Source organism: Rhipicephalus microplus, chromosome 1 (assembly GCF_043290135.1).
Source record: "Rhipicephalus microplus isolate Deutch F79 chromosome 1, USDA_Rmic, whole genome shotgun sequence".
NCBI classification, from domain to species: Eukaryota; Metazoa; Arthropoda; class Arachnida; order Ixodida; family Ixodidae; genus Rhipicephalus; species Rhipicephalus microplus.
In genome coordinates, this window is record NC_134700.1 from 62778242 (window position 1) to 62802424 (window position 24183).

Below are 24183 nucleotides of genomic sequence, written 5' to 3' on the forward strand. Positions count from 1 at the left end.
AACACAGAGAGGCCAAGTTTAGGTTTGCGCGGCCTGCTTGGTTGCCGCAGTCGATCGGGATAATTAGCGTTGTTTAACATTAATACGAGAGTGAAACAAATTTCTCATATTAAAAGAAAGAAAGAAAGACGATAAAGAGGGCGTATCATCGGCATGTGCCGTCGTTATTTCGACGGGAGACGTGTGCCTATTCGTACTCTTCTATGAACGGAGAGTTGCGATCATCTGGAAACAAAACATGGTGCAGACGATTCACTGAGGCGCAATGGACCTCACGAAGAAGCTGCGATCGCTAGTGGGAAAACAGGTAGGTGTCGAATAAAGATGCTGCTTGAATACTGATGTACAGGCCCGTGTCCAGTAGGTATCGCGTTATTGTGTGTATCGTGCACGGTTTTGTGTGGTGCACGGGGCTTCATTTCCTTCACGTCCAATAACTGTCACTGGTTGTGGAAAAGAATGTGATGCATTATTCGCTGTTTGTGTACCGTTGCACGCAAGGGAAAGCCGTCGTGATTATACTGTATTTGTGGCTTGCCGTTGAAAGGACCAAGAGTGGAACATGACAAGTCCGAACGTTTTCTTGTTTCGTTTGTTTGTTTTGCAGGGGCAGCTGCCAAGCCAAGATACATTGAGTGGTGGCACAGGAACTGCCGAGTCGCAAGCGATTATTCCCAGGCTCAAGGTATATCCGCATAGCAATGCCAGCAAATCGTAGCTGCGGTAATGAGCGGTGCGTGAAACGTTGTTTGGGTATGAGATTGCGTGCGCAAATATTGTAGCGGGTCAAAAAAAAAAAAAAAAAACTAGAAGGGGGAGAGGGTGGTAAATTTTCCTCACAAAGTTTCTGTCAGCATCTCCCCCTCATTTTGTTGCCCATGTCCGTCATCATCAGGTAGCCATATTAATTGGATGACTTTTGTGCCGCAAATATCACTCTTCTATGCTTGCAAAGTGATGTTAAATGAAAACTAGACTTGCTGGTCAAAGTCCTTTTCTTTCTGTGGAGTGTATGAGAGCATTTTATTGAAAAGATGTTATCGTTGTTTCTGGAATGCACACATCGCACCTTTCCTCTATCCATTCCTTCTGTAGGTCGGTGAACTCACTCATTATAGTCGACTCAGTCGGACTCACTTAGACTTATAGGTCCGTTCGATTCACCTGCATCAGTCCGAACCGGTTCACTGCTGTGCACGCGAATTTCAGAAATTGTGTACCGCCGTGACTTCAGCGGCACGGACACAGCGCGACAACCGAAACGAATGACGAAGTGCTGAAAAGGTGCAGGCCCTATTTTTTTTTTCTCTTAATTTACGCCGACCTACTAATATTTACTGATGATAAATTGCACATACGGACAGTTACTGAGGTGCAAACACCTTGGCAAAACACACCGCGTTAGTAGAGGTGGGTACGGCGCCTACGCCTAAACACTGCGTCGTCTGCTCAGCTGCACTCGCGGCTGCACCAAGCCGACATCGTCAGTGTAGGGGGTGCAGGAAAATCGCGAACCACTGCTGCACCTCTTCTGCACCTTTTGAAACGAATGGCGGGGTTCAGACGTCGTCAATACTGCATCGCTGGAACAAATAGCAAGGTGCAGCACCTCTTGAACTGATTCATGCGGTGCAGGCGAATCAAATGGACCGCATATTGAGCCATGTGTCTGAGTGATTCCGGGTGAGTAATATTTTCCTGAGTTACTCTGAGTGAGTTCAGTTCAAGAAAGGTTTGGTGAGACTGAGTCATAGTGAGCCCAAATAAGTGTAGAATATATTTCTTGAGTGAGTCTGAGTAAGTTCCACTTTCTTTTGCCTACATAAGGTCCTATCTAGTCATCTTCAGCATTACTACCAGCCTTACGTGGATTCATTTTTATACTTATGTCTGCTCACAGGTATTCTGAAGCAGTGTCGTTCCCACACATTCCGTTTCATTATTTATTAATTATAGGCGTGAATTATCTAGGGGAGTGCCTTGAACTCCCCCCCCCCCCCCCCACTTAACTCTTCCAGGGAATTTCTTGATTATTCCATCTTACACTGTCATCTCCTCGCAGACAAATCACGTGCACTGGTTTCGAAACACTCGGCACTCGTTTTCCAAAATACTGTCAAACGGCACCAAGAAAAGCACAGATTACGTGTAATATTGGTGTTTAAGAGCATTGACACCATAATCGAAGAAGCTAATTTTAGGCTGACGGATTCATTAGTCGACTCACTCAGAATCAGTTCGAGCTGCGAGTCTGAGTGAGTCAGGGTGAGTAATGTTTCGGTGACCTTGAGTCCGAGTGAGTCTGGCTGAAGAAAATTTTTGTAAGTGTGAGTCCAGCTCAGGAAAATTTTCCTGAGTCCGAGTGAGTCCAAAGCTCATAATATATTTCGTGAGTAAGTCTGAGTGAGCTCGACAAGTTTTGCCGACCTATGTATTCTGCTTGCAATAGTGTTACGCAAGCACAAACCAGGTACTGCAAGAGGAGTGAAGGCCATTACCCCAAGGCTGCCTCTCTGTCCGCTGGAGAAAAGGTTTTTGGCAGGCTTAGAATGCATAAGAAAACATCATACTGCACTTCCAGTGTTTCCTTATATTAAAGAAATCATATTTGGATGAAGCTGCCGGGAGTGATCACCCAAGTTTTAAACTCTCACTTGGCTTGTCAGCTGACTCCAGCTTGAAAAGGAAAAGGAACTCTGAAACATTGAGGCCGAAAACAATTGTCGCAATGAGGAAAACTGAAATTGACTTCACTTCTTAATGAAAGTATTGGGAGTACGAACTAACAGGACAAAATAGAGGAGACAAACAAGCACAGAACTCCACTTCTGCGAAGACAGTATTGTTTTCTACGGTCTGGCATGTGAACTTAGATTTTATAATATTGTCGCGAAAGGAAACGATAGGCAGGAACTCGAAGTGGAGGACTGTTTACTCAGCCACAGCTGTCATTCACTTCTTCACTCTCGTCTTCTGCCACCAACACAGCGTGGCCTTACCCTCTCCCCAAAGAAAAAAAGAAGAAGCATCGCATGAATGCCACGTCTCCGAAAAACACCGAAAGGTAGCCAGAAATGTCTGTGTCCATTGAAAAGAAAAACGACTAGATGAAAAATAAAGAAGCAAGAAAGTAATGTACAATTGTCTTGAAGGCTATTGCCACATCACAAAGTTCTTGAATTGCAGTCAACGCGAATAGTACGCTTCATCCTGGAGACGTGAACCACATCCGAGGAGCGTGGTCTGCGAGAACGGCGTGACGTGTCTGCTGGGACAACTTCGTAGTTCACTTCACCCAGACGATGAAGGACTCGGTAGGGTCCGATGTACCGACATAACAGTTTTTGCGTCCACGTTGACGTATAAGAGTCCAAACCCAGACTAGGTCACCGGGTTGGTATATTACTGCTCTGTGGTGGGTGTTGTACCGGCGAGCATCTTGATTTTGCCGTGATAAAATGCGAAAGCGCGCCAGCTGCCGGGCGTCTTTGGCACGCTGAACAAATACATCTGCGTCCGGGGTAATCGTGTCCGGCAAAGTTGGTTGCAGCGTGGTGTCAAGCATTGTGGTGACGTCGCGGCCGTAAACCAGACGAAAAGGAGCAAAGCCGGTGGTTTCCTGCAAAGCCGTATTGTAGGCAAATGTTATATACGGGAGGATTTCATCCCAATTCTTCTCATCCTTGGCGACATATATCGAAAGCATATCTGCAATCGTTTTGTTAAGGCGTTCGGTTAACCCGTTAGTCTGCGGGTGGTACGCAGTTGCTGTTCGGTGCGTCGTGCCGCTCAGCAACAGGATCTGTCAGAGCAACTGTGCCCTAAAAGCAGTACCACGATCTGTGATGACAGCAAGAGTACCGTGGCGGAGAACGATGTTCTTGATGAAAAAGTCAGCCACATCGGAAGCAGTTGCTCGCTGGGCGGCTTGTGTTTCGCAGTATCTGGTCAAGTAGTCGGTGGCAACCACAATCCAGCGGTTACCAGCCGTAGACTTCGGAAATGGGCCGAGTAAATCAATTCCGACCTTTTCAAAAGGTGCGTGAGGGGGTCGCAAAGGCTGAAGCAGACTGGCTGGTTTCGTCGTTGTAGTTTTGCGGCGCTGACAGACTGTGCATGCCTTGACGTACTGCCGGACGGTTTTCGTAAGTTTCCGCCAGTAGTATTTGTCCTTAATCTGCGCCAGTACGCGCGAAGCCAAGATGCCTTGACGATGGCTCGTCGTGACAAGCACGCAAAATATCATCGCGGAGAGCAGCAGGAACGACGAGGAGGTAAACAGTTTTCGTTGAATGAAAGTTGCGCTTGTAGAGGATGCCTTGGCGTAGACAGAAAGATGACAAATCACGCGCAAACTTACGTGGGGGTTGTGGGCGACGTCCCTCAAGGTATTCGATCAGTGGTTGTAATTGTAAGTCTTCGCGTTGCTGCTCAGCCACGTTTAATAATGTGAGAATAGCAAGGCAGCTGATGTCTTCATCATTGTCTTCTCCAGCGACCTCGACGGGTGCGCAGGAAAGACAGTGTCAGTGTGTTTCTGGCCAGACTTGTAAACCATCGTTATATCGAATTCTTGTAACCAAAGGCTCCATCTTCCGAGACGGCGCGAAGGATCTTTCAGATTCGCTAGCCAGCAGAGAGAGTGGTGGTCACTGACGATTCGGAAGGGGCGTCCGTACAAGTAGGGCCTGAATTTCATTATGGCCCATACAACCGCCAGACATTCTTTTTCAGTCGTCGAGTAGTTCTTCTCCGCAGATGACAACGTGCGGCTAGCGTAGGCGATGACGCGTTCCACGCCATCTTGATATTGCACGAGAATAGCTCCGAGGCCAAGGTTGCTCGCGTCAGTGCGGACTTGTGTGTCTGCTTCGGTGTCGAAGTGACCAAGGATCGGTGGCGTTTGTAGGCGTTGTTGAAGGTCGCAGAAAGCGCCGGATTGTTTGGGGCCCCAGACGAAGGCGACGTCATCCTTGACGAGTTGTTGTAAAGGGTCGGTGATTTTCGATAAGTTCGACACGAAGCGGCGGTAATAAGCACAAAGTCCCAGAAAGCGGCGTACATCATGCTTTGTTTATCGGGAACAAAGCAACTGCCATAGCCTTGTCAGGATCCGGGCGAACACCGCTGCTGCTGACAATGTGGCAAGGAATTTCAGTTCCTCATATCCAAAATAACACCTTTCTGGTTTCAGAGAGAGGCCGGCAGTGCGAATAGCCAGAAGAACTGCCTCAAGCCGCTCAATGTGCTGTTCAAAAATCGTAGAAAAAACGACTAAATCGTCTAAATACACTAAACAAGAGTACCACTTCAAGCCACATAAAACTGTGTCCATCATTCGTTGGAACGTGGCTGGAGCGGAGCACAGGCCAAAAGGGAGAACTTTAAATTCATAGAGACCGTCTGGTGTAATAAACGCTGTTTTTTCTAGGTCCCGTTCATCTACTTCAATCTGCCAATATCCGCTATGGAGATCCATGGAAGAGAAGTAAAGGGCGTGTCGCAGGCAATCCAAGGAGTCATCAATACGAGGAAGAGGATATACGTCTTTTTTCGTTATCTTGTTCAGTTTGCAGTAGTCGATGCAGAATCGTAATGGATCATCTTTCTTTTTAACCAGAACAACTGGTGACGCCCAAGGACCACTCGATGATTGAATTACGTCATCGTCGAGCATTTATTTCACTTGATGACGGATAGCATCTTGCTCCTTCTGCGACACGCGGTAAGCATGTTGGCGCACGGGTTGCACGTTGGGCTCAGTGATAATTATGTGCTTCATTAGAGGAGTCTGCTGGACCTTCGAAATAGTGGCAAAACAGTCACTAAAGGATGAGAGGGAACTGAGGAGCCTTGCCGTCTTAGGTTCTTCTAACTGGCAATTGAAGTTGAGGCGACTAGTCACGTCAGTATCCCAGCTGTTCTCAGTCGAGATCGTTGTAATCAAAGGGAAGGTGTCCAAATCATCTAATGCCTCCAAGTAAGCTATGGTTGTGCGTTTCGCAAAATGCCTGTGTTCGCCACCGAAGTTTGTAACTAAAACCATAGTCTGGCCATTTCGGAGTTGAACAAGACTTCGAGCAATGGCCACTTCCCGATCAAGCTATAACGTGAGGTTACTTTCGGCAATGCCTGTAATCAACTGCTCCCATGGACACTCAACAAGCACGAAGATACTACTGCGAGGTGGCAACGTGGCGCAATCATCGACTACGCATAAGGCCACGGCACAATGTTCGTTCTCGATGTCGGAATCTGGAGAAACACAGTTAACAAAACTGACAAACAAATCACGCAGATTAATTATCGCTCCATACTCTTGCAGAAAATCCATGCCCAAAATGACCGGCCGAGAACAATTGGGCGGTACAAGAAACGATGCTACAAAAGCCGACGCACAAATCTCAAGTGTGGCGGTGCACCTTCCTATAGGGGATACGAGGTGTCCTCCAGCGGTGATTAGTTGAGGGCCGTCCCACGTTGTCAGCACCTTGTGTAGACGGGTAGCCAATGAAGTACTCATCACCAAGTAATCAGCTCCTGTGTCGACAAGCGCAGTCACCAGATAATAGTCGACGCAAACGGTAATGGCAGTGGACGTTCTGTTGGCTCTTTCACAAGCAGGCTTTAATGGCACGTCGTACGGCAGCGGCGGAGGGTACTTATCGGTTCGCGTGACAGCGGCCTGACCTCCGGAGGTCGCTGTTTTCAGTTTCCCCGGCGTGGGCTTGCGCCACTGACACCAGGGGACCCAAAGGCGGGTCGGGCGCGATGCGTGGATGTGGACGGAAGGGGTGATGGTGACCGTGACTGTCGTCGCGGTGGGACAGGAGCGTGATGACTACCTTCCAAGTAATTCGCAAATTCTTGTGGGCGCTCACCATAGCGTGGACAACGTGCATCCGGGTGGAATCCGCGTAGGCCTATTCGTCTGTAGTAACAGTCGCGGTACATGTGTCTAACTTCGCCACAATGGTAGCACAAAGGACGATTGTCAGGTGCACGCCAGACGGTGGACTTCAGCGGGCCAGGACGAGAATCGGCTTGAGAAGGCAGGCGATGGGCTGGACTTGGAAAGCGTCTGGGGGTCCCAGCAGGTGGATGAGCAAAATGTGCCGTCGATGGCGTAGAGACGCGTAGGGCATCCGCGTAGGAAAGCGTGGGAGGTTCGACTTGCGATGGTGGTGAGGAGTGAACGAACTGCCTGATTTCGTTACGAGCGACGTCCGTAAGAGCAGCGCTAGTGGGAGGGGACGCTGCATGAAATTTCCGAAGTTCTTCGCGTACAACTTGCGGTATGAGTTCTGTGAGGACCTCCCTGTTATCACCTCTTGGTACAAGCGAGCACGCAGCGGACATGGCCGTCTGACGCTCATACTGCGACACCCGCTGCCGAAGCATGCGCTCCATAATTCTGGCCTCACGTATGAACTCGGACACAGTCGTAGGAGGGTTGTGCACAAGGCCCGCGAAAAGTTGCTTCTTTACGCCTCGCATTAGCAGGCGCACTTTCTTGTCTTCTGGCATGTGGGGGTCAGCCCGTCGGAACAATCGCGACATTTCTTCGACAAACATGGCGACGCTCTCGTTCGGCATTTGAAACCGCGAAGAAAGTGCCTGCTCCGCTCCATCTTTCCGTTCGGGGTTACTGAACGCCTCGTGAAGCTGCCGATGGAATTCCTGCCAACTTGTGAATGAAGTTTCGTGGTTCTCATACCACACTCTTGCCGCGTCTAAGAGGGAGATATACACGTTCTTCAACTTACGGCGATTGTCCCAGTCATTGATGGCAGCGACCCGGTCGAAATGGTCAAGCCAGTCTTCGACATCCTCACCGGCATCGCCATGGAATGGGTTGGGTGTGCGAGGCGTGTTGATGACACAGGGTATGCTAGCGAGTGGGTCATGCTCGGTTTGGGTTGCGGATGTGGCAAACATAGTCCTCACGGAACTTGCCAAGGGGCCATACTGTGGTGGTAGTCCTTGAAGGCGACGGCTGCTTCGATAGATATCAGCAGAACCTGGTGCACTGGCGGTGGTTGCTTCTGGTTCAGGACCAGCAGGCATAAGACATTGCAGTACAGTACCCAGCGCGTCCACCAATCTGTCGCGAGAGAAAACGATAGGCAGGAACTCGAAGTGGAGGACTGTTTACTCAGCCACAGCTGCCATTCACCTCTTCGCTCTCGTCTTCTGCCACCAACACAGCGTGGCAATATTGTGTGCAATAAAACTTCATTGTCTAGCTCAGTGGTTCTCAAATGGGGATCTGCAAACTCTAGTTGTCCGCAATGCGATTTATATGATCCGCGATACCCTCACCCACATTTTTCTTTAGTGTAACTGTGCCACGTATTGATAAACTGTCCTAAATCAATTGATGTGGCACGTTCCTTTGATGTTTTTGGTAGAAATAAAAGGCACTTGTTTCACGCTCCAGTTGTGTTTATTCAACTACCTACCCTCTATCTCCCCACCCTCCCCTCTGCTGCAAGGGGTCCATCACTTCCACCAGTCCACAAGGGTTCCCCGACACATTCATGGCTGAGAACCACTGGTCTAGCTATTTTTGTATGCTCTCTTTCATTTTCAATCTCAAACAAGGACATGACTATATATTTTTGGGTGGAAGCCGGCAATAATTTGTATTGTTTTCATTACCTTGCTGGTTTACTTATAGCATTTCAATCAAACTTTATCTGTATATTGAATTGCTTCTAGAGGGTCATGTGCATGTTGTTCAAGGAGATGCTGCTAGTAAGGTATGGTATTAGCCATTGAATGGTGTTAAGCTTCGAGCAGGAGGGTGGGGTGAGACTTTAATGTCATGTAATCATGCTGATACTGTCGCGTTCATATCAAGTATTAAAATGTGATAAATGCTCTATAGAGGTGTTCCTGCTATTGCTGTACTTTGAATTGGTAATTTTTAACTGGCCTTGCATTAGCAAATTATTTGTCATAAAAATGTTACCGTTTTTATACCGAGTGCCCCAGTCTTCTTTTTAGAAGAGCCATTTCAAGCATGTTATTTTGTTTCTGCAATTCTACAAGCAGTAGCTTTGTTGCTATGATTTATTTCAGCTTCTGGTTTCAGACATTTGTCACATATGAGGGGCTTGCTTCATCGCTATTAGTCTCGCTGAATAGACTCATTACCCTCTGAAGTGGTTTAATAATTATGCAGCTCGACTGCAGGCCGAAAGAAGGTCGCAGGGCTGAATAGCGGCTGCAGCGGCCACATTTCAATAGATGTGAAACGCGTATTTGTAGATTTGGGTGCACATGAAAGAGCCCCAGGTGACTTCTGGAACCCTCCACTAGTTATCATATTGTAGTTTTGGAATTTAAAATACCAACAGTTATTATTATTATTATTATTATATAAAAAGCATCAAGTGAAATGGCATGAGCTTTATTGTGCAAACATGAAACAGTGACATAACTGCAGCACTCCAAGTATACTATGGAATAATTTTCTGCTCTACATAAGGCTTTTATCGCTCTAAACCTATTTCATTAAAACAGCAACATGAGTACTTATTTATTATATTTACTTGTATTGTGCTTCCTCATGATATCTCAAATATTACACTTTGCAATTTATAGACATGGTTCTCTAAATTATGCATGTCAAGAAGTTATCTGAAAAAAATGATTACAAAAGAGCTGCAGGGACTTCGAGATTGGTGGCACACAGGTCACAGTATCAACACATTTATGGCGATGCCCACATACACACTCACACTAAAAAAAAATGGTCTACAAAATGGGTGACCTTATCATAACAGCTCTTTGCTGGTGGCACCTACTTTTCACTAACTGCGTAAGGTGACTTTGTGCTACGATGACTGGATGAAATGGTGTGCTTGGGCATTTGGTTGTGAACCGGTGCTATTTGATGACCTTTTGGCAAAAAGACAGTTCAACACTCGGTGCATGGGCTATGACCAGTGGTGTGTAAACACTTCCTAGTATTGCATGCACAACAAGAGTACTCGATGAAGTGTGCGGGGAAGCGCTTTTTGTTTTAGCATTCTTGGTAGAGCATCAGATTTTTAAATTGAAGATTTCCAACTGGTATTCCATCTTTAGAAAGAGTTATCTTTTGTCCGCATCCTCATCCTAACTACTGCATTACTGATGACAGTTCCTGCTTTCCATGGCCTCTCTGTTTGTTGGAATCATTTGGTTTTGTCTAACAAAGAAACTAGCCCTTCCCGAAAATTTCACTTATTTTTAAGAAATGCTTGCACGGCTTCTGAAATACGAGTGAAATACTTGATGTCATTGCATATCAAGCTTGTGCATGCAGCATGTTATTTGCCTTTTTGATCCCAAGCGTTTTGTTGCATGTGGCATAAAGCGGCATGTCCGTGACATTTGTTTAGGCTGACTGTGTTGTGCTTCTGCATTCAGCCCAGTGGGGAGCTGCCAGCTGACCCAAATGAAGAAGAGGAAGTGCTGTCGTGCATCGAAGCCATCTACTGTTCACCCGAGGGAGAGTTTGATGCCAGTGACCATGAGCTCAAGGTGCGCTTCTCTCTCTCTCTGGAGCAGATCCATTGTCAAACCTGCGAGACTTCTTTTTTAAAGGGGCCTTGCTACACTTTTTGAACACAGAACATGCTGCCAATTGGTAGTCGAGCCTCCCGAGAACACATGAGCCAAACAATATAGCGCAGCACGCAGCCTGGAATTTTACAATAAAATCTCAAAGTCCACTGAAAATTGCTTTTTCTTCTCGGCAAATGACGCTACAAGCTCAAAAAGCACTCATCACTGCCCTTGTATTAGCCATTGACTGATTTGAACATGGCACGCTCGGTCATTGTTAGGGCTGCCGTGGGAGGCTGCGACATTTCTACGTGTGCACGTGCAATCGCACTGAAAAGTTGCTACGAAGAAAAAAAAAGTGCTCGATGTCACGAGGCGCTCGTGACCTATTTTCTTTTCCCGTGCCATCCTTCCCTGCTTAGCTTCCAGCACTTTTGTCGGAGCGAGAGAAGAGAGAATGCAACTGCAATGTGTGATAAATATTTGTAACTTCACTCGTACTGGACAAATTCCAAAAATTTTGGGGGCAGTGAACTCATGAGGCAATAAACTCCTTTATTGAATCTATTTCAGGGGTACTTGCAAGAGTGTTTCAGTGTCCCTTGAAAGAACAAGCCGTCTTTTTTAATTTATTGGCCATAGGGTATTGCAGAATGCAACATACTGTATTACCACGTTCACTTTCTTTGAAATTTTAGTGGGATCGGGCTTCAGGCACAAAAACCTGTTAGTACAACTCATCACAGGCAATACCGCATTGTTTGGAAACTTTGCGATTGATCAGACGATTTTGTAGAAATCATGCACAAGACTTGAGTAACAGTTTTTTTAGGTAACACAAGCATCAACAATGATGCTAGAAGGTTCGATATAATCAATGCTACCATATATCACATATGAGCAGATTATCAACAACTGACATCTGTGCTTCCTGTTATCATAGTACAGTTAGTTGCTTGTACATTAAATATTTCTTTTGCTTGGTGCAAGTTTGCCTATAAAGAAGGTTCATCTTTGTTAGCTTGATCTTTGTGTCTTTTGTTGTCGCAACTACATGACAATATTTGCTCGCTCTACTAATCTCTGGGATTCAATAATCGGGCATTATCATGATCACCACCTGCGATCTGCAAACTTGCATATGGTACATTTATCCGCACTAAACAGGAATTCACTTCGGCAATATGGAATCGACATCAAGCGTACCTTATTGACCTCCTTGAAGCTATCCAAAACTGCGCAGCCCGGTTTATTACATTGCAGTAGGACCATTGGCTAAGTGTCGCAAACATCAAATCATTAGAACTTTGCAGAAAAACCTCACGCCTATGCCTCTTTCTTAAGCTCCATTGCAACTTCGCACACTTTCGTAACCTGCTTCTTTTTCCACCAAGCCGAACTTCACGCTGCCTGTCAAACTCCCTCGGTCTTTTAACGAATTCACAATCATACCAAATCCTTCAATTATTCCTTGCCAGTAGCTCTCGCAAAATGGAATGATTTACGTGACCTTGTTATGACTGAACGTGACCCCGTCAAATTTTGAAACGTGCAAACAAATTTATTGAGTGCTGATGCATAATGTACATATTGAGTTTTTTATTATTACTTATCTGTTTTTCTTCTTTTTGAGGGCATTATTGTGTATTTTGAGTGCCTTGGAATTTTGCCTCGTTTCTTTATAAAGGTTACCTTTATTCTATTTGCTTAATTATATTTAACAAATCATTGTCCTCAGGCACCATCCCAAATGACTGTAAAACAGCAAGAGTAACCCCTATTCATATATCAGGAAGTAAAACGGAACCCTCCAACTACGGACCCATCTCACTGACATGCACAGCCTGCCAACTTTTGGAACACATCATCTTAAAGCAGCACATAACCAAACATCTCAAAAAGGAACAAATACTAACACCCTGTCAGCACAGATTTCGAAAACATTTCTCCAGAGTCGCGCAACTACTTGAACCTGTACACGATGAAGAAGAACGGCTATTTGGACTAGTTGGTTTGAATTCATGGTAATAAGGGCAGCAGCGCGAGCACGAAGGTGCTAGAAGAAACAGACGAAAGGCGAGGCAACGAAAGCAAAGAGGACAACACGAGCGTGTACACGATGTATCACTGAGTGTCGACCAACAGAAACAAATTGATTTTATCTTTCTAGACTTCTCGAAAGCTTTCGACTGTTCGTCACATCACAAGCTAATTCATAAACTCGAAAAAACCTTGGGGAAAGGGCCCATCATCAGCTGGATAAAATATCTTGGTGACCGCATGCAATGCATAGAAGTCAACTGGCAGCGTTCCCATAAATCTAACGTAAGATCCGGCGTTCCATAAGGAAGCTTTCTGGCTCCAATCCTATTTCTTATATACATCAATGATCTACCTACCTTGTAATATTCCTGTCGTCAGACTCTTTGCTGATGATGGCGTCATATACCAAGTAATCGATTCTTATAGTGATCATCTTGCATTAAACAACTCTTTATCTTCAGTATCCAAATGGTGTAAGAAAAAAAACTCTTTATCTTTAGTATCCAAATAGTCTAAAAAAGGGCAAATGACACTGGACATTAAAAAGTCAGCAGTTATATCAATAACGGGAAACACACGTCCGATTTTGACTACACTATAGGTGGCGCCACTCTTAATGCAGTTAATGAGTACAAATACCTTGGCTTAACACTAACCTATGACTAAAGATGGTGACACCATGTAGATAACATCACTGCTACTGCACTAGAAACTTGTTTTTTTTTTAATAGACGCATGAGACTACTGCTCTCTATCACAAAACTATTAGCATACCAAACCTTTGTCAGATCAACTTTAGCATATGCTAACGTTTTGTTTCCTTCCACTAAAGAACTCATCTACAAACTTGAAGCAGTTCAATGAAAGGCACTAAGATGCATTTACAATTATTATAGGCTAAACGATTCACCTACAGCATAGCTAAAATAGGCCGGTATCCTCACCTTACGAAAGCAAGCCAAGCTTGTGTGAATAAAAATGTATCAGGTAATTCACAAAGACATAAATATTGACACTTCCGAATACTTATGTTTCAAACAAATGCGGCGCAAACACGCATTATCATTACGTGAACACAGCATTCATACCGAAAGTCATGAGCATTCATTTTTTCTTTAATGACACTTGAATGGAACGGGCTAGATCCTAATGTATTCACAAGCACTACGTTATCCTTCTTCTTATCATTGGTTGAAAATCAACTGCATGCTGTCCAGTGATGATATACTTGTATCGCCATACTTATCTATATTTTTTTATATACCGGGTGTTCAAAATTAAGCTTTATGATTTTTTTAAAATTAGGCGCTCGAAGGCACGTGAGAACCACTTGTGCAAATAAGTTAAGCGGCCAGGGGGACAGAAAGTTAGATGATAATTATCGCTGTCAGCAGCCCAATTAACTAAAATTTAATAATTAACTTTTTACTGGCTGCGGTAAGTTGGCATGTTTATATTGAAAAAATGTAGGCAGTGGTGTTTGTACACAGTTTCAGTTGGAAGATTTTTTCTAGCACGCCTGTGTTCCGAGATATCCGGCTCCAAAGTTTAATTGTCTTTCGCACGATTACGCATGCAAGAGGGTGAGGGTCCGCGCAAAGCTCCTCCCTAAAGTGACGCATCTGTTGCGTGTGGTGTTTAGTGTGTGAAGAGGGTGGAAGCGTAGGCATAGGTGATAGCAATTACCCTTGCCCTCTTCGGCCGGCGAAATCAAAATGTGACAGCGCGGTGCGCCATGAGCCTTACGCATGATCCTGATGAACGCGATAACAGGAGACCATTTTTCGCGACGTTTTTTCGTGACTTTAGATCACACTGAGACATCTTCTTGTGAACGCGTTAGCAGGACCGTCCTGCACTAGGGTGCCTCCGGTTAGAGCACAGCGTCTCTGCATTGAAGGTCTACCAAGGAAATCCACGTGGAGTCCTTTCGAGCTAATATGGCTGCTTCTGGCGTGAGGTATTCTACCAAAGTAAAAGTAGACGTGGTGCTTGCAATGGCTGAAATGAATGGCAACGCTTCGTTAGCAATGGAGCTTTACGCGTCTCGCCACCCACACCGTCCCCTTCCAACAAGGCCCACTTTCACAAACCTGTTTCGACGCTTCTGCACAACAGGCTCTGTCCACCTTCCGAGACGGACCAGGAAGGCAATCGTCGATGAAGACTTTGAAATCGACGTTGTCGCGTGCGTAACCTCGATGCCAGAGCTCAGCATCCGACAGATTGCCGATCAGTGCGGTCGCAGCATCGGAACAGTCACAAATGTTTTAAGAAAGCACAAGTTCCATCCATATCACGTTTACCTTCATCAGGACCTAAATGAGGCGGACTTTGAAAGGCGAGTTGACTTCTGCAATTGGGGCCTCATCAAAACTGATCAAGAAAATGACTTTTTGCACAGAATAATTTGGACTGATGAAGCTCGGTTTTGCCGAAATGGAAGTGTTAATCTTCACAACGCCCATTATTGGGCACAAGAAAACCCACACTGGCTGAGGCAGCACAAGCATCAAGTTCGCTGGAGTGTGAATGTGTGGTGCGGCATACTCGGGGACAGGATCATCGGACCTCACTTTTTTGAGGACAACTTGAACGGAAAGATGTACACAGAAGAAATATTAGGTGTTGTCATTGATGATCTTGTCTGCAGTCTTTCCCTAAATGACCTGCGCCAAGTATGGTTTCAGCACGATGGAGCACCACCACATTTTTCTACCAGGGCGAAGAACTGGTTGGACAGACGTTTTCCACAACAGTGGATTGGGCGCGCAGGAGCGATGTTTTGGCCACCAAGATCACCTGACCTTTCTCCGCTCGACTTTTTCCTTTGGGGCTACGTTAAAGATCGAGTTTACGTAACAGAGCCCAGCGATGTTAATGACATGAAGGACAGGATAACATCTGCCTGTGCGAGTATTCCTGCAGAAGTACTGCGCCGAGTCATCGAGTCGACGCGACAGCGGTTCATGCTTTGCGTTGCTGCCGAAGGCAGGCATTTTGAACACTTTTTGGGGCATTGACGTCTTGAGAGGTGAAGAGTTTCGATGAGATTTGTGCATGACCGAAATATGCTTATGTAGCAGCAGGAAATATGCGTTAGCAAGGATAAAACTGTTTCAGTTATTATTGGTGGAGTTGTTGCTCTTGTTTCAATAAAAGTTACAGTACTCGGACATCAGCAGTCACGCTATTCGCGTAGCCCAGGCAACGACCACGCATGCTTCTCTAGTGATTATTACGCACGCGCACTGGCATCCAGATTCTCCGCTCGCACCATTATCTCGGCATGGTATCTGCCACTATCGTTAGAGGCTCTGCAGTTGCGTGTTACGACACTGGTTGCAAGCGTTCTTCGATTTTTGATTTCGACGGCCGAAGAGGGCAAGGGTAATTGCTATCACCTATGCCTACGCTTCCACCCTCTTCACACACTAAACACCACACGCAACAGATGCGTCACTTTAGGGAGGAGCTTTGCGCGGACCCTCACCCTCTTGCATGCGTAATCGTGCGAAAGACAATTAAACTTTGGAGCCGGATATCTCGGAACACAGGCGTGCTAGAAAAAATCTTCCAACTGAAACTGTGTACAAACACCACTGCCTACATTTTTTCAATATAAACATGCCAACTTACCGCAGCCAGTAAAAAGTTAATTATTAAATTTTAGTTAATTGGGCTGCTGACAGCGATAATTATCATCTAACTTTCTGTCCCCCTGGCCGCTTAACTTATTTGCACAAGTGGTTCTCACGTGCCTTCGAGCGCCTAATTTTAAAAAAATCATAAAGCTTAATTTTGAACACCCGGTATATACTGTACCTACAAGTCTGTTCATCTGACACGCACCACACCATTTTATTTACATTGTCACTTCGTTTTATTTTCACTTTTATATGATCGTATTCTTACTTCAGTTTTCTCTTTTTGTATGCCTCTTTGCCACCTTTTATTTTTTTGTATTAGTATGTATTATTACTATGGTTTCCTTGTTTACCTTGTTAACTGCTAATATCTTCTTTCCATGTAACTGGACGTTTCTCCTTGTATTTTATATTGTAAATGTCAAATATGCACTTCCTGTAACAATTCCCGATGGGATGGACAGTACAAAGAATTAATTGCTGTTTGAACGTTCCTTTTTTCTTGTGTATGCTCCCCCCATGTGTAATAAATAAATGATGATCATAGTGGTCACACTTTTTGTTTTAAATTGGTGACTCAATTTTAAGACTTCGAGTGCTACGTCTGTTAAGATTTTTTTTTATTATTATAATGTTACATAACTCGTGCATGGCCTCCTCACTTTCTCATTCTATAAGTTGCCCCTCAGTTTTATTGATAGTCTGAGTCCTCGATGCAGTTGCCACAAGGCTCGTTAGTTCCAGCAGCGCCATCATCGAGGTCATTGTTGTAATCCTGCAGAAAGTCGAGAAAAAATTGGGCTGCATTGTCTCGTGCACATTAGTCATGTCTGATCAGCACAAAGCTGTTTTACATCACCTGTAGTGCGGAAACTTCTTATATCTTGTGCTGCTGCAACCAATGAGAACGTTGGCTCCCACACTTAGCAATATTTTTGCCAGGTTATCGCCTAATGCGTTGGTGTCATCGAGCGATAATGTTCCTGGCCCCCCTGTATTAGCGGAGTTCTCATAGCTCAATACCATCATGACTCATTGATGATTGTATGCCTCGGAAAAGTGGCCCTTGCTAGGATGGAAAAGTGGAACCTTTGGATCCAAAGGTGCCGGCTGAATGTGCCTTGTCTTTTTGTCCTCTTTACTTTATTCCCATCTATACCACAATCACTACAGTATACTTAAAAAGCAGTACAATTAACATACCTTGTGCTTTCTTTGGCCTTATTACGTGCTGGTTTTGATTAAAGTGGAGTAACTACTGAGACTTGGCTAAGGTGAACTGTAGCACTGCTGTTGTGGATGTCACTGATAGAGGCATCCACCTGTTGCCACTTTGCAGAAGCTGCCTGAGGAGTTGGACCTGGCTGCCATTCAGTTGGTGCGCAAGGTTCTTCGTAGACAACTGGCAGTGGTCAGTACTTGTTGGGGGTGGGGGTGCAGTTTTTTTTCAGGTCATTACTCAATGGCAGCGTGCTCACAGCAAACATGGATAAAAGGCAGACAAGTGCCGACTCACTACTCAGTCCAACTTTGAAATGTAGGTTTCATACAGACAAAAATCTAGGCTAACTAAAGTGTGTATGTTCGAGGGCCCACACAAAAATTACGTTTTCTGCATAAAGATACAGACAAAAAGAAAGTCAGTCCACAAAATTCAGGATATAGCAAAAAAAAAAACGATATAACTATGAGGCATTAAAAATTATAAAGTCTTGGCCAAGATATGGCGTGCTAACTCAAATATTTCTGGATATGGAATGCCTTAGTTATTTCACTTGATCTTATATTTCACCAAAATAAATCTTCATATTAGACCAAGGAAGCTCACGGTAACAATTTTTATAGTGATTACCCAAGTACGTGTACAGTAAAAGCTTGTTAAATCAGGTTTCAAGGGACCGGGAAAAAAGTCTGTATAATCGAATTCCAAATTATCGAATGTATCAGGAAAACTCTATACATATTTGTATTACATCAGTACATTTTCATTTTCTTGATGAATACCGTATCTTTACTCGCATAATCCTCGCACTCTTCTTTTGAAAAGTTGGGAAGTTCGGAAAACCAATGAAAAGTTGGTTGGGAAGTGGGGGGGGGGGGGGGGTGAGGGTAAGAATTACATCGAAAAATCTTTTGTGTAAAGATACAAAGCAAAAAAGAAAACGAAGTGGCCACAAATTCAGGTTCTCACCCAAGGAAGTAACTACAAACTTTGAAGATACAACTCAAAACTAGAAACCACAAAGCAAGCTTTAAATGCAGACACTAAAACCACTAGCAAATGGTGTCTCAAGGGTCCCCGCACAGAGACTCTTGATGCGTTAGGAGCGCGTGCCCACAAAAGGCCCAACGCCGCCATGACATGTCTTGTTGGTGGGTTTCAGCTGCTCCTGCAGCAGTTACTATTAGCGAACACAGAACTCATCGGTTACGAAGTGCCTGTCAGCAGCCCTATTGCTGTTTAGTCTATGATCAATCCCTTTCACATTTAAGGCAGCCGTGTAGCTTTCGTATGGACCCATGGCGTAATCTCGGAATAGACACAACAACATATGCTACACGAGCTATCACAACTCACCGCAATGCCTTTTTGCCACTTTGGCTTTGCTTGGCTTGCACACTGCACTATCAATGAACAGGGCTCTGTGCATTGATAGTAGTATGCACGATGCTTGAGAGATGGTGCTAGGCTATGGAGGAAAGAAAAAGAAAGGAGGGAACATTACGTCACGCACTTGAAGCCCACTGTGCCAGCCCAACATATGATCAAAACGTCACAGCGTGTGGTAGGTTTTAGTAGTCTTGATGGTGGTCTGTTATTTAGACTCCTGCATGAGCTGGCCAATCTGCACTGAACAAGTGCGCTTCAATTAAAAGCTACTGGTGCTATACCATGAATATTTGAAAATCCCATTGCTTGAGTGATCTTGGCATAAAATGTCACGTGTTGGGCTGACACAGCTGGTTTCAAAACAGGTTGGCTTGTCATGGTTGGCTGTGCAACGTCATGCTCCCTCCTTCCTTTCTTTTTCTTTCCTTTAAGCGCTAGGCTGTCACACACTGTCGTCATCAGTGATTGAAAGAAGCAGACTACATTTCTGCTGCAATTTTCGGGAGTGCGTTGGTTACTCGAGAGAAAAAAGATTGTATTTTTGTTGGGCAATGTGGGCGGGCAAGAATTATGAGAGTGTGAGGATTACGCGAGTATATACGGTACGTAAATCTTCAACTTGCTACGTATGAGAGCAGTTCAGAAGGCACAATTTCCACCACTCATGACATTGTTCGCAATATGATTGTGGCTCAAGACCTTCTTTTCTAAGCTAACTTGAAATGTACTAACCTGATATTAACCAGAACTGTCGTTACCTTGGTTACAGCACAGTTCACACTGATGTCAGTTTAGTTTGTCCCTAAGAATTGTTTTAACTTCTTTGTATCGCAAATTTTCGATTTTCGGCACTTCGCGGTTCGTACGTGATACGTTCGATACAGTAGCCAGGTTGCAGCCAAATATGCTATTAAACAATGCATGTGCTGGCCGGCACCAGAGAACACATTCGAACAATTCGATTTTCTGTATTTGCAGATGTCCAATGAACAAGATTTTACTGTAGTTGATTTCGCCTTGTGATTGCTGATTCTACTTAAAGAAGCACTGACATCAAATTTACTCACGTCAAGATTTTTGAGCCAACGAGTAGCTATCGACCCCCTAGTAGCGATTTGCGACCTAAAACGCATCTGAGGTACGAATTAATATCTGTAATATTGATTAATATATCTGCTATTGAACGTGCTTCAAAATGGGTTGAAAGCCCGCCAAATTGTAGCGCTGTCAGCGCTACCTCGCGGCCATGTCGAGGTCGCTGCACAGATGATGCTGCTTTCACAAAAAATGGTGACGTCACGCACACTGGTATTTCGTCTGCTAGGAGCGCACGTGCAGGCAGTCCAGCTGTGTCTCTGATGATGTAGACTTAAGCCCCTCCATGCGTTTTCCGCCGGCTAGGTTAAGTTACGTGATGAATATTGGCGAGCTGCCTTTGACTTGAAGAAGTGTGATGGAACAACCAAATACCCGCTTCTTAGTAAACTTGTGAAGGCCTTGCTTAGCATCCACCACGGCAATGCTGATGTAGAAAAGGGCTTCAGCGAAAATTGCAGGTTACTGCAGGACAGGGCACGGCTGACACTAGAGAGCATTAATGGCATTCGCCATGTTGTGTCTTATGGTAAGCGCTTTGACTCTGACCCCAGTAGCTTCACTATTACACCTGAAGTTCTCAGGGTTGTAAGAAATTCAAAGAAGAGGTACTCTGAACGCCTTGCCTTGGAGAAAGAACATTCAACGTCCCCTCTCTCTTTAGCCCCAGCCTCGAGAAGGGGCCTCATACTGCCAGTGAAACCCAACTCGTTCACCAACACAGGATTTACCCAGTGGCAGCTCAGTGCAAAGTGAAGCGAGCAAATGCAGCTGTTCTGGCGGCCAGTCTCTCTGTCCATTGGCGCGTACGAAGTCAACCCACTGGCTGCGTTGAGGTTCGTGGCTTGGAAAGTCATGAAACGTCACGCAATTTCCGCTTTTTCTGTGCCGCGATGTGCAGGTTCCCACTTCGCAGCGGTTCCTCGTTATTCTGGCACGTGTTGTCACTCTGAATAATCGTACTCGCGCTTTGGAGCACATGTCAAATCAGTCGATGCGACACCATGAATCGTACGCATGCTTTAACACGGCAAGGAGAGCCATTAAGGAGGGCATGGCCGGGAGTCTGGTCCAAACACACTCAGATCGTCGACGTCATTGTTGCTAGCGTATTGTCACTCAGAATGATATTTGTGGAATGTATCACACCGAACACGTAGCACTAGTGTCAATGTCACAGGGCAGTCTATTTTCCGTTTGTTCTCCTTAGCTTTTCTACGTTATTTGACATCGAAATAAAATAACTTCCACTCAATGGATGCCATTCAAATTTGGCCAAGAAGACCTATGCACACCAAGCGATCCAATGATGGGCACATCTCAATCTTGAAGTTTGATGTTAGTGCTCCTTTAAAACCGAATGTCGATATGTCAGCCCAACCTTTCTAGAACCAATCGAGTTTTGCAGTTCCCCATAGATGCGTGCTCTCCAATGTGAACTCAACGGTCGTTGTGAGAACTAGTGCATTGCCGTCTTCCATCATGCCTCACACATCGTCTGCTACAGTACCCATGGGCCTGAATGTCGTTGCGACTTTCACCGGCCATAGCATACGAGATAGCATTTAAGCTTTTGCAATGACCCTGACTGCTTTAAAAAAAAGTAAGCACTCGGAAGCCTTGCTCCATAAATATAAAAATACAATCAAACTTCACCTACAATAATTGTGTGAGTCTCACACATCTTGCTGTCTGCTCGAACGAATGATTACATGTCGCCAACCTGGGTTTAGCCACCACCATGTTATAGTGGTTGGCTGCTGGCTCAAAGGTTGCGGGTTCAATCTGCACTGGCAGTTGCATTTTCTTTGGAGGCAGAAATGCTAGATGCCTGTGAACATAGATTTGTCACTGAAAACAGGTCAGTAGACACAGGATGGCTGTCATTTCTGTGGTGCATTGTGCTTTCTGCTTTTTAAAGAAAAACTTGAAGCCTTTTTTTGTTCTTTTTGCAAGAAAAAAAAATATAGTCAAGAGTTCAGCAAAAGTTTCATCAGGCATTGATTTGGTCAGTGACGGTGTTTCATCTCATTCAGTGCCTGTCCCTCCAGTGTCCAGTGTCACACTCTTGATTACGTTCCTAGAGCACCTATGGACAAGACGTCGAAATCAAATTACGCAGATTTGTTTGCTCACTTCAAAAACGGCAGCATCCAAGAAGCACCTGGGTTTCAGCTTCACATGTAAACAGAAAGACTTGATGCCAAGCAGTCTGTGATTGAAACGACCAGTTGCTGCATATGAGTCCACCAGATTGTCCATCAGGCTGAGTGAAAGCTACTGCAAGTATGTGTTCTTCAGTGCCGTGAAACGCTGCAGAAACTGTCAAACATTTTTTGCACGCTGGCAACTTGAGCATCCAGATAATTTTCAGAGGTGCAGCAGCATGCCAACTTCACTGCAACTACGAAGGAAGGCATCCATAGAACTTCACAAGACATAAAACTTCAAGCACTCTGACTGAGAAGGAAGCGGAGCTTTTTATTGCCCGATGGGCTGAACTTTGACACGGAAGCACTATTAAGGCTAAGAGATGTGGTCTGTGCGGTAGCACATGCATTCAGTCAACTTCCCTCAAAAGTACGAGAAGGAGCTCGCAGCTGCACTATTGGGGCGTTGTTGGTTTCGCAGAAATATGGTGCAAGGATGCATTCGTCTGTAGGAGAAAAGCAACCCATTTGGAACCTACGGAGTAGCACCAGCGTCACCATTCTAGCCTCCGACAAAGGAAATGCTACTACTTGTTGAACAAGACCGACTACTACAAGAAAATGGTACTGGCCCTTCTCGGAGACCATTGCACATATGCTGCTCTAACTTATGACCCCACACAAAGACTACAAACAAAGCTGCCAGGTTGTTTAAATTTTCCTCCTCGCCACACTGGTGTGCTCTGCACTAACAGTTCAGCCTCTGCAATGTATGACATGTTTAAAGTCCATAAGCTTGGCGTTCCACGTCGACCTATTGTCGACTTCACCACATCACTGCCTTACCTACTATCGGGCTACATTCACCAAGTGTTCATTATTTGTTTTGTAAATGCATAGTGTTTTGTATGAACCTTCCGTGCAGTGATTGTCTTTTGCTTTGTGCCTACTGCTGACATGTATGGATGGCGAGGCCCATCAAGCGGCGTTAAATTCGCTGCTTTTTTCTCGCATCCCCAGTTTGTGTGTACAAGCTGAAATAAAGACTTGATTGATTGATTGATTGATTGATTGATTGATTGATTGATTGATTGATTGCTTGATTGAGTTTTCTAGCTGGTAAGACCTCGACACACATAGAAAATTAACCTGCGCTTGTTTTCAAGGTAAAGGACATCACACTGAGTGAAGAAAACAATTCTATGGTCTGGTTCAACGTCGTGTCACTTTCTAAATGTGTTGTAGTTGTTTTGGCAGTAACCACATGTGACGAAGCCCTAAAAGCTGACAGTAGTCTTCCTAGTTGCAGCCCCTGTGACATGCCTAAAGTTGTCGAGCTGCTGCGGTTTCGTCTCAGCAACACGTAGTTTTTGTACGGTGGCATCATTTACCAGCAATAGTATGGTACGGCGATGCGAGCGTCAGTATCAGTCATCACGGCTTATGTAGTAATGGAAGCTTTGGAACGAAAGGTCCTGGAAATGTTCACTTTGGCACCGAAAGTATTTTACTGATACATCGATGACTGCTTCCTGCATTTTAGAAAAGCAAGACATCCAATGCTTCTTGGACTGCTTGAACGCCCAAAATGTAAATGTATAGCTTGCACTTAAACAGGAAAAGGACAACGCGCTTCGTTTTTTGGATGTTCGTTTGTTCATTTGCTGGGAGGGCCTTCATTATTTCATTTTTAATTTGCATCATTCCAAGGCCACAAGCAAATCCTTGGTAACATGCACCATGCTGATCTGCTCAGATTGGGATACAAAGAAAGAACCAAGTACGATCCATTGGTAGCTAAGCTGGAACGGCTGTCTTGAACATTTCATCTCTAAAACTGAGAAGTGGATTCTACACTGGCCTAGCTGTTTGGGCTTGTTGGTTTGATATGATACAGCGTGAAATTGCATAAGAAGAGAACAGGGAAGAGGCTTGACACACACAAGCACTGCATACGTCTCAGGCCTCTTCCGTATCCTCATCTTGTGCACTCTCACCCTGTGTTGAATGCTACAGGAAAGCTCATAGAGCTACGCAATAGCCTGTGCACGTGCGGCCATACCTTCTATCAAAGAAATCA

General features: G+C 44.9%; 1 protein-coding gene across 1 annotated transcript in view; it reads left to right on the top strand.

Annotated features, from left to right (window-relative positions):
- The first annotated feature begins 25 nt into the window (after window positions 1-25).
- The window catches only part of Vps50 (vacuolar protein sorting 50), a 243954-nt gene continuing 219796 nt past the window's right edge, over window positions 26-24183 (top strand). Inside the window, exons 1-4 of the mRNA XM_037429998.2 lie at window positions 26-307; window positions 608-685; window positions 10420-10533; window positions 17587-17658. Coding sequence (XP_037285895.1) covers window positions 266-307; window positions 608-685; window positions 10420-10533; window positions 17587-17658 — 306 coding nt within the window. The 5' untranslated portion in view covers window positions 26-265. The remainder of the gene's footprint in view (window positions 308-607; window positions 686-10419; window positions 10534-17586; window positions 17659-24183) is intronic.